At 40.9% G+C, this 21,976-nt stretch overlaps 1 protein-coding gene across 1 annotated transcript in view; it reads right to left on the bottom strand.

Moving 5' to 3' along the window:
* Window positions 1-21,345, bottom strand: part of STIL (STIL centriolar assembly protein) — a 63,917-nt gene extending 42,572 nt beyond the window's left edge. The window contains exons 1-9 of the mRNA XM_023221597.1: window positions 21,222-21,345; window positions 16,838-16,924; window positions 12,912-13,019; window positions 10,250-10,362; window positions 9,577-9,764; window positions 8,174-8,216; window positions 7,969-8,032; window positions 3,865-3,948; window positions 1,244-1,330 (exon numbers count right to left, since the gene is read on the bottom strand). Of these exons, the coding sequence (XP_023077365.1) occupies window positions 1,244-1,330; window positions 3,865-3,948; window positions 7,969-8,032; window positions 8,174-8,216; window positions 9,577-9,764; window positions 10,250-10,362; window positions 12,912-13,019; window positions 16,838-16,881 (731 nt within the window). The 5' untranslated portion in view covers window positions 16,882-16,924; window positions 21,222-21,345. The remainder of the gene's footprint in view (window positions 1-1,243; window positions 1,331-3,864; window positions 3,949-7,968; window positions 8,033-8,173; window positions 8,217-9,576; window positions 9,765-10,249; window positions 10,363-12,911; window positions 13,020-16,837; window positions 16,925-21,221) is intronic.
* Between the last annotated feature and the right edge of the window lie 631 nt (window positions 21,346-21,976).

Below are 21,976 nucleotides of genomic sequence, written 5' to 3'. Positions count from 1 at the left end.
TAGGTGCTCAATAAATAAATAAATAAATATTTCTTTCACAGTGTTAGTGCAGGTAGAGAGAAAAAGGCACTCTCGTGTACTGCTGGAAAAATTATAAACTGGTACAGTCTTTTTGAAGGGCAATTTGGCAATATCTACCAAATTTTAAATTACATACTCTTTGGCCTAGAAAAAAACACTTTTAGAAATTTATCCTACAAATATACTAGCATATGCACACAAAGATGTATGCATAAAATGTTCAGTCAACCACTATCTGCAAGAAAAAATGGCCAGTTGTTTTTAAAATACAGTATGTACTATATACTCTTCAGTTGTAAAATATGTATATTAAATATATATATGCCAAGATGTAATGATCTCCAAGGTATAATTTATACAGAAAAAAGCAACATAAAGAAAAGAAAGGATGCTATGGTTTAATTTCCACAGGCCAGGAAGAGGTGATACTTGTCTATGTTGAATATTGAAATATTGACTACTTCAGGAAGGAAGCACAAGATATCACTTAACAGTGATTGTCTCTGAGAATGGGGTCTAGGGAAATGGGGAGGAAGAGAGATCTATTTTATTGTAGATATTTACGTATGTCAATTTATTACTATGTGCTTGTATTGCCTTTTCAATATAGTTTTTTTTTAAAGTCCTTTACAGCCACCCAAGGTAGATAAAAATAGACCTTCTCATTTAATAGATAAAGAAGGTAAGAGACAAATACTGACATTTGTCTCTCACCTTCTTTATCTATTAAAAGAGTTGAGATTAAAAGTAAAGTTTCCCTAACTATTAATTCCAATATTTAGGCTCAGTTCCAGGAAGAAATTAAAAATCTTGTCTCAAGTATTTCTTTGTGTATTAGTAGTAACACTGTGTAACTTAATAAAACACCTGTAAGGTAACAAATTCAAACTCATTTGCAGTCATTTCACTGAAAGTTAACTTCCTTAATTACAAAATAGGATGCTACAGTAGATAATCTCTACAGTTTTTCTCCACCCCTAAAAGGTTTGTGTTCTGTGGTTAGGCAAGTGAATTTCTTGGTATTTCCAGGTATACTGCAACCTCATCTTTTTTTAATCTGGTTTTATTCTCATTTAATATAAGGTTTGTTTTTTCTTAATGTACATGTTTATTTATAAGTATTATAAAAGGTTAAGGCATTACATGAATTTTAAATGGGACCATAAACTACGAATGGGGGAAAGGATCAAAATAAAGTACTACAGAATAAAATATCACTTGCCTTTCTCGAACAGAAGAATTGAATATGTATCGCAAACAGCAAGCCCATACCTGAGGACTATAGAGATGTATAATTCCAGACAGCCAACTAAAAGAAAAAACTAGAAATTAAAAACCATAGTCACTTACATATATAGCATACTTTACATTCTTCCTAAGATAATAAGACAGACGTATGGCTTTTATCTGCCATACATTAAAGAGCCTTACTAATAAGAAATCTAAAAACATGCCGATAATTAAGAAGAAGAATATATAGACATCTGTATCTACATAACTATATTGATATATATAGACAGACATATAGATATATATTGAGAGAGAGAGAAAGACAGAGAGCAAGCACGTGTATCTCTGTCCTCTTCTACCTGAGATGTGGGAAAGAAAATGGTTAAGAGATGAAAGCAGTATACTAGAATGAATTAGCTTGGACTGGAAAGAATGGGCTGAAGTAGTACAGACTAGTTTGTAGCCTAAAACTACTTCACGGCCGGGCGCGGTGGCTCACGCCTGTAATCCTAGCACTTTGGGAGGCTGAGGCAGGGGGATCACCTGAGGTCAGGAGTTCAAGACTGGCCTGGCCAAGAAGGAGAAACCCCGTCTCTAATAAAAATACAAAATTAGCCAGGCGTGGTGGTGCATGCCTGTAATCCCATCTACTCGGGAGGCTGAGGTAGGAGAATCGCTTGAACCCAGGAGGTAAAGGTTGCAGTGAGCCGAGATCCTGCCATTGCACTCCAGTCTGGGCAACAAGAGTGAAACTGTCTCCAAAAAAAAAAAAAACAAAAACTACTTCACAGAGTTGCTGAGGATTAAATGCTGTAACATATACAGGTAGTCAGAAACAGAGAGGGCTCTTAATATTTACTTAAGCATCAACAATCCATTGCCTATACTAGGACTGTAGCAAACTTTAAGTAGATTTCATGGTCCAGAGAACATCTGTGCATTCTCATTCACTTTGCATGTGCCATTCTCTCACATGGGTTCCCTTCCCCATCAATCTTCCCTTCTACTATCCAAACAATTAAAAGTCTAGTTCAAGTTTGTCTTCTCTAGGAAAATACTCCCTATCATATCTTTCTTAAAAATACTAAGTGTTCACTTTCTATACTGGTCATTTTATAGTAAATCATATACTTTATTTTTCTGTGTATGAATATTTGAATGTTTAATCACCTCATTTTGATTTTAAATTATTTAAGAAGCTTTAAACCTCAATACATTATCAAGCATAACACTGTATATAGTAAGTACTCAATACTGAGTGAATATAAATTTCTACATATTCTGTCTAGATATCAACTCAGATGGCTTGAGCCCAGGAGTTCCAGACCAGCCTGGGCAACATGGTGAAAGTCCGCCTCTACAAAGTATACAAAACCTAGCCAGGCATGGTAGCTGGTGCCTGTGGTCCTAGCTATTCAGGAGGCTGAGGTAGGAGGATCACCTGAACCCGAGATTGAGGCTGCAGTGAGTCATGATTGTGCCACTGAACTCCAGCCTGTGTGACAAAGTGAGACCCTGTCTCAAAACGTGTGTGTGTGTGTGTATATATATACACACACACATATATATATAAATTAAACACATAAATATCATTAAGTACTAAAGAGAAGACCGTTAACACTAAAGGGGTTTCTGCAAGATTGCCTGACAGTAGATTTTAAATGGTATTATTATGAGCCGTGAGTTCTTTAGGGTGACTTAAGGATGAGTGGTAGTGAGAGAATATTGAAGAAATAGGGCTCTAAGGCTTCACCTTCAACTAGGAGAATTCAACTTTTATTTTTTATATTTTTTGAGATGCAGTTTCACTCTTGTTGCCCAAGCTGGAGTACAATGTCGCAATCTCAGCTCACTGCAATCTCCACCTCCCAGGTTCAAGTGATTCTCCTGCCTCAGCCTCCCGCGTAGCTGGGATTACAGGCACACACCACCATGACCGGCTAATTTTTTGTATTTTTAGTAGAAACGGGGTTTCACCATGTTATCCAGGCTGGCCTTGAACTCCTGACCTCAGGTGATCTGCCCACCTTGGCCTCCAAAAGTGCTGGGATTATAGGCGTGTGCCACTGTGCCCAGCCATAGAATTAAACTTTTATCTGTTTTATATATTAGAGTTCCTCCTAGGATTGGGCAAAATCTGGCCAAGCACGATGGTTCACGCCTGTAATCCAAGCACTTTGGGAGGCTGAGGCAGGTAAATCACTTGAGGCCAGGGGTTCGAGACCAGCCTGGCCAACATGGTAAAACCCCATCTCTACTAAAAAAACAAAAATTAGCCAGGCACGGTGATGCATGCCTGTAATCCCAGCTACTTGGGAGGGTGAGGCATGAGAATCACTTGAACCTGGGGGATGGAGACTGCAGTGTGCCAAGATCTCTCCGCTGCACTCCAGTCTGGGCACACAGTGAGACTCCATCTCAAAAAAAAAAAAAAAGATTGGGCAAAATCTTATTTTAGCTGATTCTACTAGTAAAATAAGAAAACCTGACAACCACTTATCTTTGTGGCTTTATAAAATGATCTAAATAGTTACAGTACAACTGAGTCACATGCTTATCATATACATTTGAACATTTGGCTGATAAGGTTTTCACAAATAATGTAATACTTACATTCCCACTAATGGTAGAGAATAAACCTTGGGATCAGATTCCAACAAAAGTAACAATTTGCGTGTTTCATCCATGGTAAGATATCTAAACAAAAGACATTCATGTGAAAATAACTGAAATTAGGTACTTTTTACCTAAAAGACATAATCTAGATGCTGAAGCATACTTTAGAAAGCGGAGATAATTCAAATGAACATTGTCTTGCACACACAAAAGAAACACAACACAAACTTTGTACTGACTCAGTAAAAAGACTCTGATAAGAGGAAGAGATTAAAGAGGTTTAATACCTTAAAACTTCCATCTATCAATTAAAAGACATTGAAGATTATACAACTTTTTAAAAAAGTTTTGCTCTATAACTTTACTTACAATTTACTTTAATCAAGAGTGTTAACATTAAGGCAGACAATTTCAGAATCAAATAGGTTTCCTTGGAAGAACTGAATTCCCTATTACTGGAAAATGTTCATGCATCCAAGTGATTTGACAAGACTGCAACAGATGTGACTTCTAAGTGAAGGAGGCTGAATTAGGAGAGGTATAATCAATCTTCCAATCTGCCACATTCCTCCAACCACTGTCAAAGGACTTTGGAACCATCATGATAAAACCCAAAAGCTCACTCTTCCCTAAAAGGACATTATACTATATTTATATTTTATTTATTATTGACAGTAAGTTATAAGAATACAAAAAAACCAAAGTAGAATTGTTTATTTTATTGTTACATCTTTCTTTGCAAACAATGCCATTAGTGGGCCAGACGTGGTGGCTCATGCCTGTAATCCCAGCACTTTGGGAGGCTGAGGTGGGCAGATCACTTGAGGTCAGGAGTTCGAGACCAGCATGGCCAACATGGCAAAACCCCCATCTCTACTGAAAATACAAAAAAAATTAGCTGGTCACTGTGGCACACGCCTGTAATCCCAGCTACTTGGGGAGGCTGAGGCAGGAGAATGAATCACTGGAACTCAGGAGTGGAGGTTGCAGTGAGCCGAGATCGCACCACTGCATTTCAGCCTGGGCGACACAGTGAGACTCCATCTCAAAAACAGAAAACAAAAACAATGCCATTAGTGATATAAAGCCTTGGTATTACCACTGATGATATATTTTATTGCTCTAATAACACTAACACACAAAAACAATACATTTGTCAGGTCTTATGACAAGAATATTAAGCCTGAGTTGGCCTAAGATTTACATATCAACAATGACACAGCTGTTTTGAAAGTTCTCCCTCTTGTCTTGCTCATCTGATAAATTTCTACTCTGTAAAATAATTAGTTCAGGCTGGCCAGGCACGGTGGCTCACGCCTGTAATCCCAGCACTTTGGAAGGCTGAGGCGGATCACGAGGTCAGGAGTTCAAGACAAGTCTGGCCAAGATGGTGAAACCCCATCTCTACTAAAAATACAAAAATTAGTCGGGTGTGGTGGCAGGCGCCTGTAATCCCAGCTACTTGGGAGGCTGAGGCAAGAGAATTGCTTGAACCCGGGAGGCAGAGGTTGCAGTGAGCCGAGATCACACCACTGCACTCCAGTCTGGCGACAGAGCGAGACTCCATCTCAAAAAAAAAAAAAAAAAATTAGTTCAGGCTTTCTATGATTTCCCCAGGAAATATGGACATCCCTCCCCCTACTTTCCTAGCACTGTATATAAACCTCCATTATAGCACATCATGTTTAGATGTCAACATATTCAATGGATAGTAAGTATAGTTTTTAATCTATTTATTTCCAATGTCTAACATAATACCTATTCCATAATGGGCCCCAGCAAATATTAGAATATATAAAGGGCAAATGTCAATTTTTTTTTTTAAATGATGGGGTCTCACTATATTGTCCTAGCTGGACAGCAGTAGCTATCCACAGGCACCATTATAGCTTACTGCAGCCTTGAAACCCTAAGCTCAAGCCATCTTCCTGCTTCAGTCTCCCAAGCAGCTGGGATTACAGGTGTGTGCCAATGCACCTGGAATGGCAAATGTCACCATAGACGATTCTAGATAGGAAGGGGCAAGGGGAATAGGTGATTGACAGAATACTGAACATCCTGGTTACTACCAGCATGCCCAGCAGTCACAGATGGATAATTCCAAGAAAGGTAAATTCATGCTATTCAAGTAAATGGGCATGGGTACTAAGGAAAACAAATTAATTTTTTGTTAATTTAAATAAAAAATCCCATGCTCCACTTGAGAAGTACTTTATTAATTCAAGAGAATTAAATGTTTCATTTAGTTCAAACAAGCTTTGCTCACTTTTGACCACTCCATGATTTTGGAATATACCAACAATTTTTCCTTTGGGCCACCAGAAAGCACAGCTCTGGTTAAAATCTGGTTCTGAAGAGGTATTTTTAGAGAATAAGACTTGGAATTGAGTGTACTTTGGCAAACATTTTTAGATTGAAAGGCCTAACAGGAACTAGGGTGGAGTCACTGGGAAAGGAAGCCAGAAGTGTAATATTTGGAGCAGTCTCTGGTCAAACTTTAAAGTAGAGAGTGCTTATATTGTCTAACCTAGTTTTGTAGATAAAAGATAAAGAAAATAGATGAAGATTCAGGGAAGTAGCCCCGCTGAGGATTAGAAAGCATGCATTTTGGCTTATATTTCCTAAGAAATTAAGAGTGGAGATAGGAAGCTGGAGAGGATTCTACTCCAGCTCTGTAAGGAAACTCTACCCTCAAGTAGTTGGCAATTTGGTAAGCAAGAGTACTGTAACTTTTTATTTAATTATCTCCTTTCTCTATCTGCAATGCTCATTATTCACAGTTAAAACCGCATACTATAAATAAATTATCTAGCCTCCCTTGGGTTCATAATTAGTCAGGTTATAGTTAAGGAAAAAAATGGCCTAAAACCTAAATAAAATACGAACAATAATACAGAATATATAATATAGAACATAATTTCTCCTTACATTTCAAATAATAAATTATCAACCAATTTTTTGTTTGTTTGTTCTTTTTTGTTTGAAATGGAGTCTCACTCTGCCGCCCACACTGGAGTGCAATGGTGTGATCTCAGCTCACTGCAACCTCCGCCTTCCAGGTTCAAGCGACTCTCCTGTCTCAGTCTCCTGAGTAGCTGGGATTACACAGGCATGCACCACCACACCCAGCTAATTTTTCTTTCTTTTTTTTTTTTTTTTTGGTATTTTTAGTAGAGATGGAGTTTCACCATGTTGGTCAGGCTAGTCTCGAACTCCTGACCTTGTGATCTGCCCGCCTTGGCCTCCAATTTTAATATATTTACCACCACCTTTTTTTTTTTTTTAGAACTGAGGTCTCTGGGACTGGGCATGGTGGTTCACCCCTGTAATCTCAGCACTTTGGGAGGCTGAGGCAGGAGGATCACCTGAGGTCTGGAGTTCAAGTACAGCCTGGCCAACATGGTGAAACCTTATTTCTACTAAAAATACAAAATTTAGCCGGTGTAGTGGCGTGCACCTGTAATCACAGCTACTCGGGAGGCTGGAAGTGGAAGTGAGCCAAGATCCCACCACTGCACGCCAGTCTGGGTGACAGAACAAGACACCATCTCAAAAAAAGAACTGAGTTGTCCAGACATTATACTTTATGGCCACTCAGTTTTGTCTTTTTTTTTTTTTTTGAAATGGAGTCTCTGCTGCCCAGGCTGGAGTGCAGTGGTGCGATCTCAGCTCACTGCAACCTCCACCTCCCAGGTTCAAGTGATCCCCCCTCCTCAACCTCCCGAGTAGCTGGGACTACAGGCATGCACCACCACGCTCAGTTAATTTTTATATTTTTAGTACAGACAGGGTTCCACCATGTTGGCCAGACTGATCTTGAACTCCTGACCTCAGGTGATCTGCCCACCTGGGCCTCCCCAAGTACAGGTGTGAGCTACCGCGCCGGGCCCTATCACCAATTTTTTGTAGGTGGTGGCACAACTTAAAGAAAACTTTATATTCAACAAAAATAAAGCACTTCTTTTTTTACTTTCCCTTGTCATTAACCAAGCCACCATATCTCTGGAATGTAAACTGACTGCACAATTCTTTCATATTACATGGACATTCTGAAAATATACTAATGCAACTAATGTTTAGATCAATGTATCTTTTACTTACCCATATTTATAAGTCCCTTGAACTTGAGAAATATTCAGATTACTGCCCAAGTTTCTTGCCAGAGCTGTTGGAATAATGGGGATGGGCTTCACAGGTGTGCATTTAAAGTTATTTGCTAGAGTTACTGCTGCCCAATGCAAGTCAAATTCCACACTGTCCAAAGTCTCCCTGGAAGTGATATGAGCTCTTAGGGAAAGCAGCTTACCACAGTCCAAGGAATCTTTGCTACATATATGGCACTGTAGAGCCTGAGAAATCAATATTAAATAATTATTTTACAACTTCGAAACGTGCAAAGTTTATTTTATACTGATACATATACATATATAATATCTTGCACTAATAAAATTAAATGAGTTCTGACTTACACTTCAGTTCTCATTTCTTCCACGTGACCAAAAGATTATGTGAATAATTATATCAAAGCAAGTAAGATTCACTGTCCCAAGCTCCACTACACATTTCCAATGCAAATATCCTAGCAGCACTTCAGTAGTATTGGGAAGTCACCCCTACTTACTACATGGAAAAAAATGGACATAAAATAAGTCTTTTTTTTTTTTTTTTGAGAAGGAGTCTCGGTTTTTTGCCCAGGCTGGAGTGCAGTGGTGCAATCTCAGCTCACCACAAACTCCACCTCCCAGTTCAAGCGATTCTCCTGCCTCAGCCTCCCAAGTAGCTGGGATTACAGGTATGTGCCACCACACCCAGCTAATTTTTTGTATTTTTAGTAGAGACGGGGTTTTACCGTGTTGGCCAGGTTGGTCTTGAACTCCTCTTGATCAGCCCGCCTCAGCCTCCCAAAGTGCTGGGATTACAGGCGTGAGCCACCGTGCCTGGCCTCATAAAATAATTCTGATTGAGTCTCAGAGAATCTAAAGTCCATTCCTCTTTGATTCCTTTCTTGCTACCACAAACTGTCAAGTTAGTTCTCCCTCTGTATTTGCCCATGCCCACTGTGTCCTTCCTAGTTTCACTGCTATCATTGTACTATAGGTTAATACATCCCTCTGTAATACACACCAGCCCAACTACTACAATGGCTACTCTCTATAACTTCAGTCAGCCTACCCTATCAGATTAACTTATTTCTGATTTGACAGTGTTTCCTTTTCTCAAGAACCTTCAATTACTACATGGCCCATATGACAAAGTTCAAATTCCTAAGGCTAGCAGACAAGGCTCTTTTTTCTTGAGAAAGGATCTTGCTCCCACCAAGGCTGGAGTGCCAGGCTCAAGCAATCCACCTGCCTCAGCCTCCCAAAGTGTTGGGATTACAGACACAAGCCACTATGCCCAGGCAAGCATCTCTATAATCTGACCAAATTAATACTCCAGTCTGACTGCCCACAAATTCAGCAAAAATGTATACCCTGAACACTACCCTAAGTACATCTTGAACTTTCTTATCTTGGTTACACTGCTTCTTCTGAAAGGCTTATCTAGAATTTTTGCCCTCAGAAACACATTTAGTTGGATTTTAGGTTCACAATAATTCAATCAAATTATTGTGAATAATTCTCAAATATGGTTTTATTAAAATACAGCATACTAAACATAGTTTGATTCTTGTGTTGAATTAACTATCAAGTTGTCAATGAATCGCACCTTTAAAGCTGAACTGAAGTCATCTACACTGTGAACTATCATTTCTCTTGAACAAAGTTCTTGAACATGAACTTTGCATGGAATCAAAAAGTCCCCAGGAAGAGAAGCAGTAGGGGTTATTTCTAGACATTCAGGTACTTCTCGACCAGGATCAAAGCGATCTACTGTCAATGTCACACCTTCTTCATCTGTAGAACAAAAATAACAGCTATTATATAGCACACTGATTAAAAACGTAAAATCAACCCAGCAAGACTACATTATAGCAAAGCACTTTGTTCATACCAATAGTACACTAAACTCTTAAATACTAAACTAAAATCTTACAGTAAACTAAACTCTTACAAGAGTATACTAAACTCTTACTTGCTTATATATATACATCCATCTGACCAGATAGTGAAGTCTGTAATTGATGGTTTTACTCATCTTCATATCCTTGGTACACAGCAAAGAAAATTAGCACAAAGCAAATACAATAGTTGACCGAATCAATAAATTCTATTGCAGTCATACAAGTAATTTTTAAAAAGGTTTTCTTGTACTGATGGGGTCTCACTATGTTATGCAAGCTGGTCTTAAACTCCCAGGTTTAAGCAATCCTCCCACTCCAGCCTCCCAACGTGCGGGGATTACAGACGTGAGCACTGGTCAATTTTTAAAAGTGTATTACCTTTGTCTACTGTCAGAGAACCAAGTAAAAAGCATGATGAATTTTTTTTATTCTGCTTAGCATGACGATAAGCAAGTCGGATGGTCTTTTTAGTCACTACAAGCTTTGGATTTCTGAAAAACAACAAATCTTTTATGAATATGGTAGACCTCATATCTTAAAAAAACCTCCTGCCACAAAATGCTGTCTAAATTATAACACACATCTTAAAAAATGTACAGAAAGATCATTGTCAGGAAATTCCAGGGTCAAAGGCAGGGGATAGGGAGGGTCACCTGGAAACTAGAATGGCAATAAACAGACACTGAAACTACAGTTGTTCTCCAGGCATTTTGTTAACTTGATGAACCTCAGCAGGTAGGTCTCCTGTTTTTGTAAGTTGAAACAATCACATCTATTTCTTTACATACTGTGTATGGGCTTCAGATATAATTAGCATTACAGTGGTGCCCCCTTATCTCTGGGAGACATGTTCCAGACCCCCAGTGGATGTCTGAAACCGCAGATAGTAACAAATCCTATATATACTATGTATTTTCCTATACATACATATCTATGATAAAGTTTAAATTATAAATTAGGCACAGTAAGTGATTAACAACAATAATAATACAATAGAATAATTTTAACAGTATACTGTAATAAAAGTTGTGTGAATATAGTCTGTCTCTCAAAATACCTTATTGTACTATACTGAGGGTAACTGAAACCACGGAAAGTGAAACCATGTATAAAGGAGGGAAACTACTGTATTGAATACAAAATATAGTATGATTTAAATGTTTTAAAAAATGTAAAAGGAAAACCAAAATATGAGCCAGGAATAAGATACTATGAAAACAGACCAGGCAAATTTGAATAAAAAAGCCATATGGAACTTAAAGAAATAAAAAATATAATTTGCAAAAATTCAATGAGTTATATAATTAACTGGGGATAGGTACACAAATGTGTATTTTTATTCTATTAACTATGCATATATACTATAAGTATCCTTTCATACATATGGTACACCGCCACATTTAAAAAACCTAAATGAGGGCCGGGCACGGTGGCACACAGCTGTAACCCCAGCACTTTGGGAGGCCGAGGCAGGTATCACCTGAGGTCAGGAGTTCGTGACCAGCCTGACTAACATGGTGAAATCCCATCTCTACTAAATACAAAAAAATTAGCCAGGCATGGTGGCATATGCCTGTAATTCAAGCTACTCGGGAGGCTGAGACAGGAGAATTGCTTGTACCTGGGAGGCGGAGGTTGCAGTGAGCCAACATCATGCCATTGCACTCCAGCCTGGACAACAAGAGCAAAACTCCATCTCAAAAACAAAAACAAACAAAAAAAAACCAACCAAACCTAAATGAACAGGTTAGATGGCAGCTAAGCACAGCTAAAGAGAAAATAAGTAGACTTGAAAAACAAAGGAAACTACTCAAAATGTACAGAAAGAAAACAATAAAAAAAATAAAAACAGGACTAACCATTATCTAGTTGAACTTCCATAAGACTCTCCCTATTTTTGTCAATGGTACCACCCTTCTCTGCCAACTAGTGTTGAACCTGAATACTTTCTGACTTGTATCTTTCCTTCGTTCCTCTCGTCAGTCAATCATCAAATACTACAAACTATTTCTTCGAAACACCTTGTTTCATTCTTTCCTCTTGATCTGAATACTGCTACATTGCTCTAAGTCCTTATAATATATAATAGATGCCATTTATGAAATACCTTCTATTCCAGGCACTGTGACAACTGCTTTACAGAGTCTTATTTAACCCCTAGAAGAGAACTGTGAAACTGGTATTATTATAGTCATTTTATAAAAAAGGAACCTGATCCTTAGCTACTTTACTGAGATCGCATAAATAAGCAGTAGAATCAGGATTTGATTCCCTAGGCAGTCTTCCTCCAGTTATTGCACTTTTTTTTTCTTATTTTGTTTTTTTTACTTTTTATTTTAAGTTTTTATTGAGACAAAGTCTCACTTTGTTGCCCAGGCTGGTTTCAAACTCCTGACTTCAAGCAATCCTCCTGCCTCAACCTCCCGAAGTGCTGGGGTTACAGGTGTGAGCCACCGCACCCAGCCCAGTTACAGAACCTTAAACCATGACAGTATACACCTGTGTGATTACAGAAAAGCATCTTGAAGCTAGGCTGACTCCAGGCAATCCCCACCACAATCTATCTTTCTTAGAATACTACTTTTAACAAGTAACTCTTAGGTACAAAACCTCAATAGATCTATTTTCTATTACTTTACACCTGAACTTCTTTCTTGTCTTTCTGTCAAGATCCTGGAGGTAACAAGATTTTATACTCCTTCTAATCTGATCCACTCAAAAATCGGTTCAAGCTTCTCAATGTTCTACAAGGACACCATGCTGATATGATAAAAGACACTTTCAGTTTTTATTATATTTCACCTTTTGAATTCCTACAATATGCAGAATTTGCAGAAAACTGGGAAATTAAGATTATCTCTCAAAAGTACAAGGAACAGATGTTAAGAAGCAGCAGAAGGAAGATTTTGCCTGAAGGGAGCTTCTAAAAGAAAAGTAAAGAAAAATTAATAATTGGTCATAGTAATCAACTTTGCCTTACACATCTTTGTATTACTCTTGTTTATACTTGTTTGATTTGAAAAAAAGAAACATGTTATACCTGTAGTAACTGAGATGTAAGTAGATGAAATCTCCAGTTGGCGTTGGGTTCCAAAGTGCACATTTTGATGGAGGAAAGTGGAAAGGTACCATTCTGCTTGAAGGAAACCTTTCAAAAAAACAATGTAAAATTAAAGCACAAGGAATAGCAAACTTGGTAGACATTTGGTAGGAAACAATTAACTATCTTTAAGATGATGGCATTTTCAGATTACTTTTGTAATCTGCAAAGAGTTTATATATATATATATATATATTTTTTTTTTTTTTTGAGACGCAGTCTCACTACATCACCCAGGCTGGAGTACAGTGGCATGATCTCAGCTCACTGCAACCTCTGCCTCCCGGGTTCAAGCAATTCCCCTGCCTTAGCTTCCTGAGTACCTGGGATTACAGGTATGCGCCACCACACCCAGCTAATTTTTATATTTTTACTAGAGGCGGGGTTTCGCCATGTGGGCCAAGCTGGTCTCGAACTCCTGACCTCAAGTCATCCACCTGCCTCGGCCTCCCAAAGTGCTAGGATTATAGGCATTAGCCACTGTGCCCGGCCAAAAAATACTCTTTTTTTTTTTTGAAACAGATTCTCGCTCTGTCACCCAGGCTGGAGTGTTGTGGCGCAATCTTGGCTTACTACAGCCTCCACCTCCAAGGTTGAAGCGATTCTCTAGCCTCAGCCTCCCAAGTAGCTGGGACTACAAGTGCATATCATCATGCCTGGCTAATTTTTTGTATTTTTAGTAGAGACAGGATTTCACCGTGTTAGTCAGGATGGTCTCGATCTCCTAACCTCGTGATCTGCCCACTTCACCCTCCCAAAGTGCTGGGATTACAGGCGTGAGCCACCACGCCCAGCCTTTTTTTTTTTCAGACAGAATCTCACCCTGTTGCCCAGGCTGGAGTGCAATGGCGTGATCTCAGCTTACTGCAACCTCCGCCTCTGGGTTCAAGTGATCCTCCCACCTCAGCTTCCCGAGTAACTAGGATTACAGGGGTGCGCTATCACATGCAGGTAATTGTTTGTATCTTTAGTAGAGATGGGGTTTCACCATGGTGGCCAAGCTGGTCTCAAACTCCTGACCTCATGATCCACCGCTTCAGCCTCCCAAAGTGCTGGGATTACAGGCATGAGCCACCGTGCCCGACCCAAAATATATTTTTTAAAAAAGAAGAGGCCGGGCGCGGTGGCTCAAGCCTGTAATCCCAGCACTTTGGGAGGCTGAGACGGGCGGATCACGAGGTCAGGAGATTGAGACCATCCTGGCTAACTCGATGAAACCCCGTCTCTACTAAAAAATACAAAAAACGGCCGGGCGCGGTGGTGGGCGCCTGTAGTCCCAGCTGCTCCAGAGGCTGAGGCCTATAAAGTCCCTTTTAAGTAACAGAAAAATGAGTATAAATCATAAATTTACATTTAAATTTAAACTAAAATCTTTTCTTTTTTTCTTTTAAAGAGCAGGGCCTTGCTCTGCTGCCCAAGCTGGAGTGCAGGGGCACAATCATAGCTCACTGCAGCCTTAAACTCCTGGGCTCAAGGGAGCCTTTCGAGCAGCTAGGACCACAAATGTGCACCACCACGTGAGGTTTACTTTTGTATTTTTTGTAGACACAGGGTCCCACTATGTTCCCCAGACTGGTCTTGAACGCATGGTTTCAAGCAACCTTCCCACCTTGGCCTCCCAAAACACTGGGATTATAGGCATGAGCCATGGCTCCTGGACTAAAATCTGTCTTTCTGAACTAATTTCAGGTAATTGCTAGACAATACCCAATAGTTATGAAAAGCAAAAAACCTTAATAGATTCTTAATTATTTTCCAGTGTTTCCAAATTTGGTATTTTGGAATAACAAAATACTGCACAAGTTTAATTATTGAAGCATCAAAAGGACATAATTATAAATAATTCCTCAACAAAAATGTCAGGGGCAGTGTAAAGCAAGGTTTCAATATTAAATCATATAGGGTACCATAAAAAACTTTTCATTTTACATGAGTGAATAATACAGGAAAACCACAATAAGAAAAAGACCACTAATGGGGCCAGGCCCGGTTGCTCACACCTATAATGTCAGCACTTTGGGAGGCCAAGGCGGTTGGATCACTTGAGGCCAGGAGTTCGAGACCAGCCTGGCCAACAGGGGGAAACCAGTATGGGAGACAAAGTGAGATTCTGTCTCCAAAAAATAAAAAATAAAAAATAAAAAAATTATAACTAAGTGTACAGTTGGATTGTGTGTAACACAAAAGATAAATGCTTAAGGGGATGGATACCCTATTTCCCATATATGATTGTTACACATTGCATGCCTTATAAAAATATGTCATATACCCCATAAATATATATACCACATACCCACAAAAATTTAAATTTTTAAAATTAGAAACAAAATATACTGAACTTGTTACACAACTGTACCCTTCTAAGAATAGAATTTGAGAAAATTTTTCTGTCTACACGGGGTTTCCCATGTTGCCCAGGCTGATTTTCCCATGTTGCCCAGGCTTGAACTCCTGAGCTCAAGCGATCTGCCCACCTCAGCCTCCCAAAGTGCTGGGATTACAGGCATGAACCACCTGGCCCACTGACAAATTTCTTTTTTTTTTTTTCTTTTTTTTTGAGACGGAGTCTCGCTCTGTCACCCAGGCTGGCGTGCAGTGGCGCCATCTCGGCTCACTGCAAGCTCCACCTCCCGGGTTCACACCATTCTCCTGCCTCAGCCTCCCGAGTAGCTGGGACTACAGGTGCCCACCACCACGCCTGGCTAATTTTTTGTATTTTTTTTCAGTAGAGACGGGGTTTCACCGTGTTAGCTAGGATGGTCTCGATCTCCTGACCTCGTGATCCGCCCATCTCGGCCTCCCAAAGTGCTGGGATTACAGGCTTGAGCCACCGCGCCGACCAATTTTCAAATAAGAGATGGCAGGGGGGTAGAACACAAGGGCCAAAATTAAAGCAAGAGGAATATGATAGCCTCCTCGGGTCATGTTTCCCATTATGTTCATCAAGAACATCTGGCACAAAGAAAGACATTACAGAGAATAAAGGGGACCCATGAATGTAATTCTAGTTTGGAAGAAAAAAAAAATGCACATGTCAGCATTAATTGTTGTTCCCTAGGGGAAAAAAGAGCAATAAATGATCCAAAGAGCCAAACAATACAAGCTGATTTGCCCAGTCCCCATAGTAACTAGGGACAGAGAAAATTGGGAGACAGGTGGCAAGCTCCTACTTCACATGACAAAGGCTTAGGAACATCTGAGGAAACTTGGTATACCTAATGAGAAATTATTCCCATCAAGGAATTAGTATTTGTAAGAGGGAAAGAACCCAACCCCTTTCCCACTTGTCTAGAAAGTAAACAAACACCGAGGTAATTTTTAGCCTCTTAAATTCAGGTACTATTTCCTGTCAATAAAGATCTGTGTTATGAAAATAACTGAAGGAGGGGACGGAACTAGTATTTACTGAGTGCCTATTACATACTAGACCCTTTAGTTTAGTAATCTTATTTAACTCTTCACAATAATCTTCTGTGAGACAGAGATTACCATCCTCATTTTACAGATGAGGAACTGAGACAAAGTGAGACTCTGTCTCCAAAAAATAAAAAATAAAAAATAAAAAAATGATAATTAAGTGTACAGTTGGATTGTCTGTAACACAAAAGATAAATGCTTAAGGGGATGGATACCCTATTTCCCATATATGATTATTACACACTGCATGCCTTATAAAAATGTCATATATCCCAATATACTCAAGTTAATTAACTTGATCAAGGTAACCCACCTAACAAGTGGTAGAGCTGGGATACGAACCCAGAATTTCCTGATTCTAAAGATTATGCTATTTTTTCTCTTCCAATCTACCTTCCCAAGTTATGTGAACAGCTGTAAGGCAAATATTTGTAAAAATACTTCTATACCTGGTATTCATCTGGGGCCGTGCAAGAGGATATATAGGCTCCATGATGTCTGGTGAATGATTTCTTTAATTTCAAATCCTCAGTATCCTAAAGAATTAAAGAGAATATTACTAATGAATGATAAAAACAAAGAAGAAAAATATGATTTAACCACATATTAAAATTACAGGCAAAATTAGATTACTTCTTATATGAAGTGTGACTATAGATTAATAAGATTAAATGCTTGTAGATTCTGCCAATCATTTTCATATGTTACAGTCATCCTGCCAATAAATTACTGTTAATATTTATTCTAGGCAGCAAAATCTACCAATATATCTATCCCTTAAGGAAAGCTTAGATTCTGCCCCAAAACCTTGGTATCAACTCAGTGAGCTTGGTAGGGCAGGTAGTATTAAATGTATGAGATTTTGATCAAAAGCCTTACAATCCTCATAAAACCATGAAGCAGCAGAAAAGAATGATTTGGGTTAGATATTTATTGGGCCTACAATGAAGTCATTAAAGAATCTTCAGTGGAAAAAAAAAGTACTGCATTCCCACAAACTGACTTGTGTCACTAAAAAGTGTACTTTTTTTCTTTTTTTTTGAGACGCAGTCTCATTCTGTCATTAGGCTGGAATGCAGCAGCGCAATCTCAGCTCACTGCAACCTCCGCCTCCTGAGTTCAAGTGATTCTCCTGCCTCAGCCTTCTGAGTAGCTGGGACTACAGGTATGCGCCACCACGCCCAACTAATTTTTTATTTTTAGTAGAGATGGAGTTTCACCATGTTGGCCGGGATGGTCCTGATTTCTTTTTTTTTTTTTTTTTTGAGACGGAGTCTCGCTCTGTCACCCAGGCTGGAGTGCTGTGGCCGGATCTCAGCTCACTGCAAGCTCCGCCTCCCGGGTTTACGCCATTCTCCTGCCTCAGCCTCCCGGGTAGCTGGGACTACAGGCGCCGCCACCTCGCCCGGCTAGTTTTTTGTAGTTTTTAGTAGAGACGGGGTTTCACCGTGTTAGCCAGGATGGTCTCGATCTCATGACCTCGTGATCCGCCCGTCTCGGCCTCCCAAAGTGCTGGGATTACAGGCTTGAGCCACCGCGCCCGGCAGGTCCTGATTTCTTGACCTCATGATCCGCCCACCTCGGCCTCCCAAAGTGCTGGGATTATAGGCGTGAGCCACTGCACCCAGCCCAGTATTCTTTAACTCCAGATGCTCTCTCTGGGTACTCTCCTCCACTCCCATTGCTTCTACACTCACCTATCTATAGCAAACCTTTAGCTCCACCTCTCTTCTGAGTTTCAAATCCATTTTCTTTTTTTCTTTTTTCTTTTGAGACAGGGTCTCACTCTGTAGCCCAGGCTGAAGTAGTACAGTGGTGCAATCTCAGCTCACTGCAACCTCCACCACCTGAGCTCAAGTGATGCTCCCACCTCAGCCCCACGAATAGCTGGGACCACAGGCATTCACCACCGCACCTGGCTAATTTTTTTGTATTTTTTGTAGAGACGGAGTTTTGTCACGTTGCCCAGGCTGGTCTCGAGCTTTTGGACTAAAGCAATCCATCTGCCTTAGCCTCGAAAAGTGCTGGGATTATAGGCATGAGCCGCCATGCCTGGATGTTTCAAATCCATATTTCTAACTGCCCACTGGATAGTTCCATCTAAGTATTATTGAAGCAAAATACAGACCTCATAGTCCTTTCTTTAGAGTTTAGTATGTCCTATATTCTTTCAAATCTTAAGAGTTCTTTAGGTCCTGCACATTCTGTATTAATTCTAGGAAAAAGAAACTGTCTAAGGCCAGGTGTGGTGGCTCATGCCTGTAATCCCAGCACTCTGGGAGGCTGAGGCAGGTGGATCACCTGAGGTCAGGAGTTCGAGACTAGCCCGGCCAACATGGTGAAACCCCTTCTCTACTAAAAACACAAAAATTAGCCGGGCATGGTAGTGCACACCTGTAATCCCAGCTAGCCAGGAGGCTGGGGCAGGAGAATCGTCTGAACCTGGGAGGCAGAGGTTGCAGTGAGCCGAGATTGTCCCACTGCATTCCAACCTCGGCAAGAGAGTGAGCCTCTGTCTCACTCTGTGTGAAGCAAGATAAAGGAGAAAAGGATAATTAATCCAGGTGCAGAGATTATTTAGAAGATACTTTTTAGATAAAGTTAGAGGCTGAAAATCCTATTGAAAGTGCTCTTATACCTTGTTCAAGGCAGAGAAAAATGTGTTCTTAATAAAGTTGACTAGGCCGGGCACGGTGGCTCATGCCTGTAATCCCAACACTTTGGGAGGCCGAAGCAGGTAGATCACGAGGTCAGGAGATTGAGACCATCCTGGTTAACATAGTGAAACCCTGTCTCTACTAAAAATACAAAAAATTAGCGAGGTGTGGTGGCGGGCACCTGTAGTCCCAACTACTCAGGAGGCTGAGGCAGGAGAATGGCGTGAACCCAGGAGGCGGAGCTTGCAGTGAGTGGAGATTGCACCACTGCACTCCAGCCTAAGTGACAGAGTGAGACTCCGTCTCAAAAAATAAAAAATAAAAAAAAAAAAAGAAATATCTGGACTTAAACGGTTTAATGTAGCTTCCATGGAATGCAGGCTTTAAATCCTAAAACCCTTCCTTAGTACTTGGTTGTCATGGATAACAGTATTCACGTGGATAACTGTAACTCTACGAAGTATAAAAAGTGCCAATTTTTTCTTCATTAAACAGAATTATCTTTTTTTTTTTTTTTTTTTTTTTTGAGGCAGAGTCTCACTCTGTCGCCCGGACTGGAGTGCAGTGGCTGGATCTCAGCTCACTGCAAGCTCCGCCTCCCGGGTTTACGCCATTCTCCTGCCTCAGCCTCCTGAGTAGCTGGGACTACAGGCGCCCGCCACCTCGCCCGGCTAGTTTTTGTATTTTTAGGAGAGACGGGGTTTCACCGTGTTAGCCAGGATGGTCTCGATCTCCTGACCTCGTGATCCGCCCGTCTCGGCCTCCCAAAGTGCTGGGATTACAGGCTTGACCCACCGCGCCTGGCCCAGAATTATCTTAAAATGTGCTATTTGTGTCTTCTTCCTTTATTCATTGGGGTGAAAAGATGGATGTTGATTTCTCATTTTAAAACAATATACATAAGGTAGTTTCATTGTCAGTGTTGTACAAGCAATTAAAGCTAATGAAACTAAAACCACACAATATCTATACCTAGCAAAACATATTCTCAGGTAAAGGCATCATCGTATACAATAGCAACCTTCAAATCATCCTCATCCCTTCTTCCATACAAATAATCTTTCCATACCCACCAACTCAGTTGCTAACTTCATCAACTCTCATGGTACTTACGGAAAAGTCCCCACAGTGCTGCTAGAAGGGTGTTTCCATATAAATCTGATCAAATTATTCTCCTGCTTTAAAAGTCAATGGCTCATGTCAGGCGCGGTGGCGCACGCCTGTAATCTCAACATTATGGGAGGCTGAGGTGGGTGGTCAGGAGTTCGAGACCAGCCTGGCCAATATGGTGAAACTCTATCTCTAGTAAAAATACAAAAAACTGCTGAGCATGGTGGCGTGTGCCCGTAATCCCAGCTACTAGGGAGGCTGAGGCAGGAGAATCGCTTGAACCCGGGGGATGGAGGTTACTGTGAGCCAAGATCACGCCACTTCACTCCAGCCTGGGCCAAAGAGTGAAACTGCGTCTCAAAAATAAAAATAAAAATAAATGTTTTTAAAAAGCTGTTGGTTCTTCTTTATACACAGAATAAAGGATCTTCACAATCCAGCCCCACTCTATTATTCCAATCTTAACCCCCATCCACTCATCCTACATTCCAGTCCAACTGAACTATTTGCAGTGCCCCGGTTTCAGTTGCACAGGCTGCCCTCCTTAACTTGGAATGCCCTGGTAAACTCCCGCCATCCCTCACAATCCAACTCGAATGTCACTTCCTCTGTGAAACCTTCTCCCAGACACCCTGGTGATGGTAGTATATTGTACTGTACTCACACGCATAGCATTCTCGCACTTTGCGGCTTACACTTTACTTTCAGTAGTCCACGAACTTCAAACATTAACTGATCCCTTTACTACGTAGCAGAGTGTAAGCCAGAAATTGTGAGGAATGCAAGAGGGAGCATTCAAGGTTTCAGGCCTCAAGAAATTTCCACCGTAAAAACAACTTTAAATGGCACGTTATCGACTGCAAACCTCTTTCACATATCTTAGCTCAGATGATACCCAAGGATTTCATGGAATGCTTAATTTCTCCCACTAGCTCCCCTTCTCGTCATCGGCTCCAGGCTCCTGGAGGGCGGAACCCACTACAGGGCTTTGAATGTTCCCACCAACCTTCCCCGGGCCCCGCTGCCGCCCCTCAAGGGGGAACCAGGAGCACAAAGCTCGACTTACCGCAACTTCCGCGGAGCTGAGGTCTGTTTGCAAGGTAGAAGCAGGAGCCGGCTCCAGGGAGCGCCACCGCCTCACCACCACTCCAGCCCCGCCTCTGGGACGTTGGGGTCGCGGGAACCGAGGCGGCAAACACAGGCTCGCGAAACCGAAGGCCGCGCCACGCCTGCTAACTGGTCAGAAACCCCGCCAGTCAGGGAGCGGGGGTGGTGCTAGAGCGCCGCGCACGGTCGCCGTTACGTACTGGCGTACCAACCAATCAACGCCCCGCGCTGATTCTGCGCTCGACCAATCCCAAGTCTTCTTGGAGAACTGCGGGCGCCACCGGCGCTCCGGGATCAAGGTTCCGAGGATTTAAACCTTTCATTTCGTCAACGGTTAAGTTCCGGGGCGGGGTAGGCTTTCCGCTAGCGCAATGGAAAGCCCAGGTAGGTAGACGGAGGAGCGAGTGGCAGATGAAGCCGGAAGTGCTCTATAAGACGGTCATCGGTCGGCTACTGGAAGCGGACACCTGAAGAACAGTTTCCAAACTATTTACCCGAAAGCACAAAAGACAAATTTAGAGTTCTTCCAGTTTCTTACTTTTTAATTTTTATTCTAAAATTTACATTTTAATTTTTCCTTTTTCTGATCACTTACCTCAAGTTCTAGATTTCTTCCAGTTTATTTCCTAGGAAGCCATCTGTATTAGTGATATTATTGATTGATTGATTGATTTGTTTATTGAGGTGGAATCTCACTCTGTCGCCCAGGCTGGA

Source organism: Piliocolobus tephrosceles, chromosome 1 (assembly GCF_002776525.5).
Source record: "Piliocolobus tephrosceles isolate RC106 chromosome 1, ASM277652v3, whole genome shotgun sequence".
NCBI classification, from domain to species: Eukaryota; Metazoa; Chordata; class Mammalia; order Primates; family Cercopithecidae; genus Piliocolobus; species Piliocolobus tephrosceles.
The sequence above is the reverse complement of the archived record's forward strand: the minus strand, read 5'-3'. Positions and strand labels throughout refer to the sequence as shown.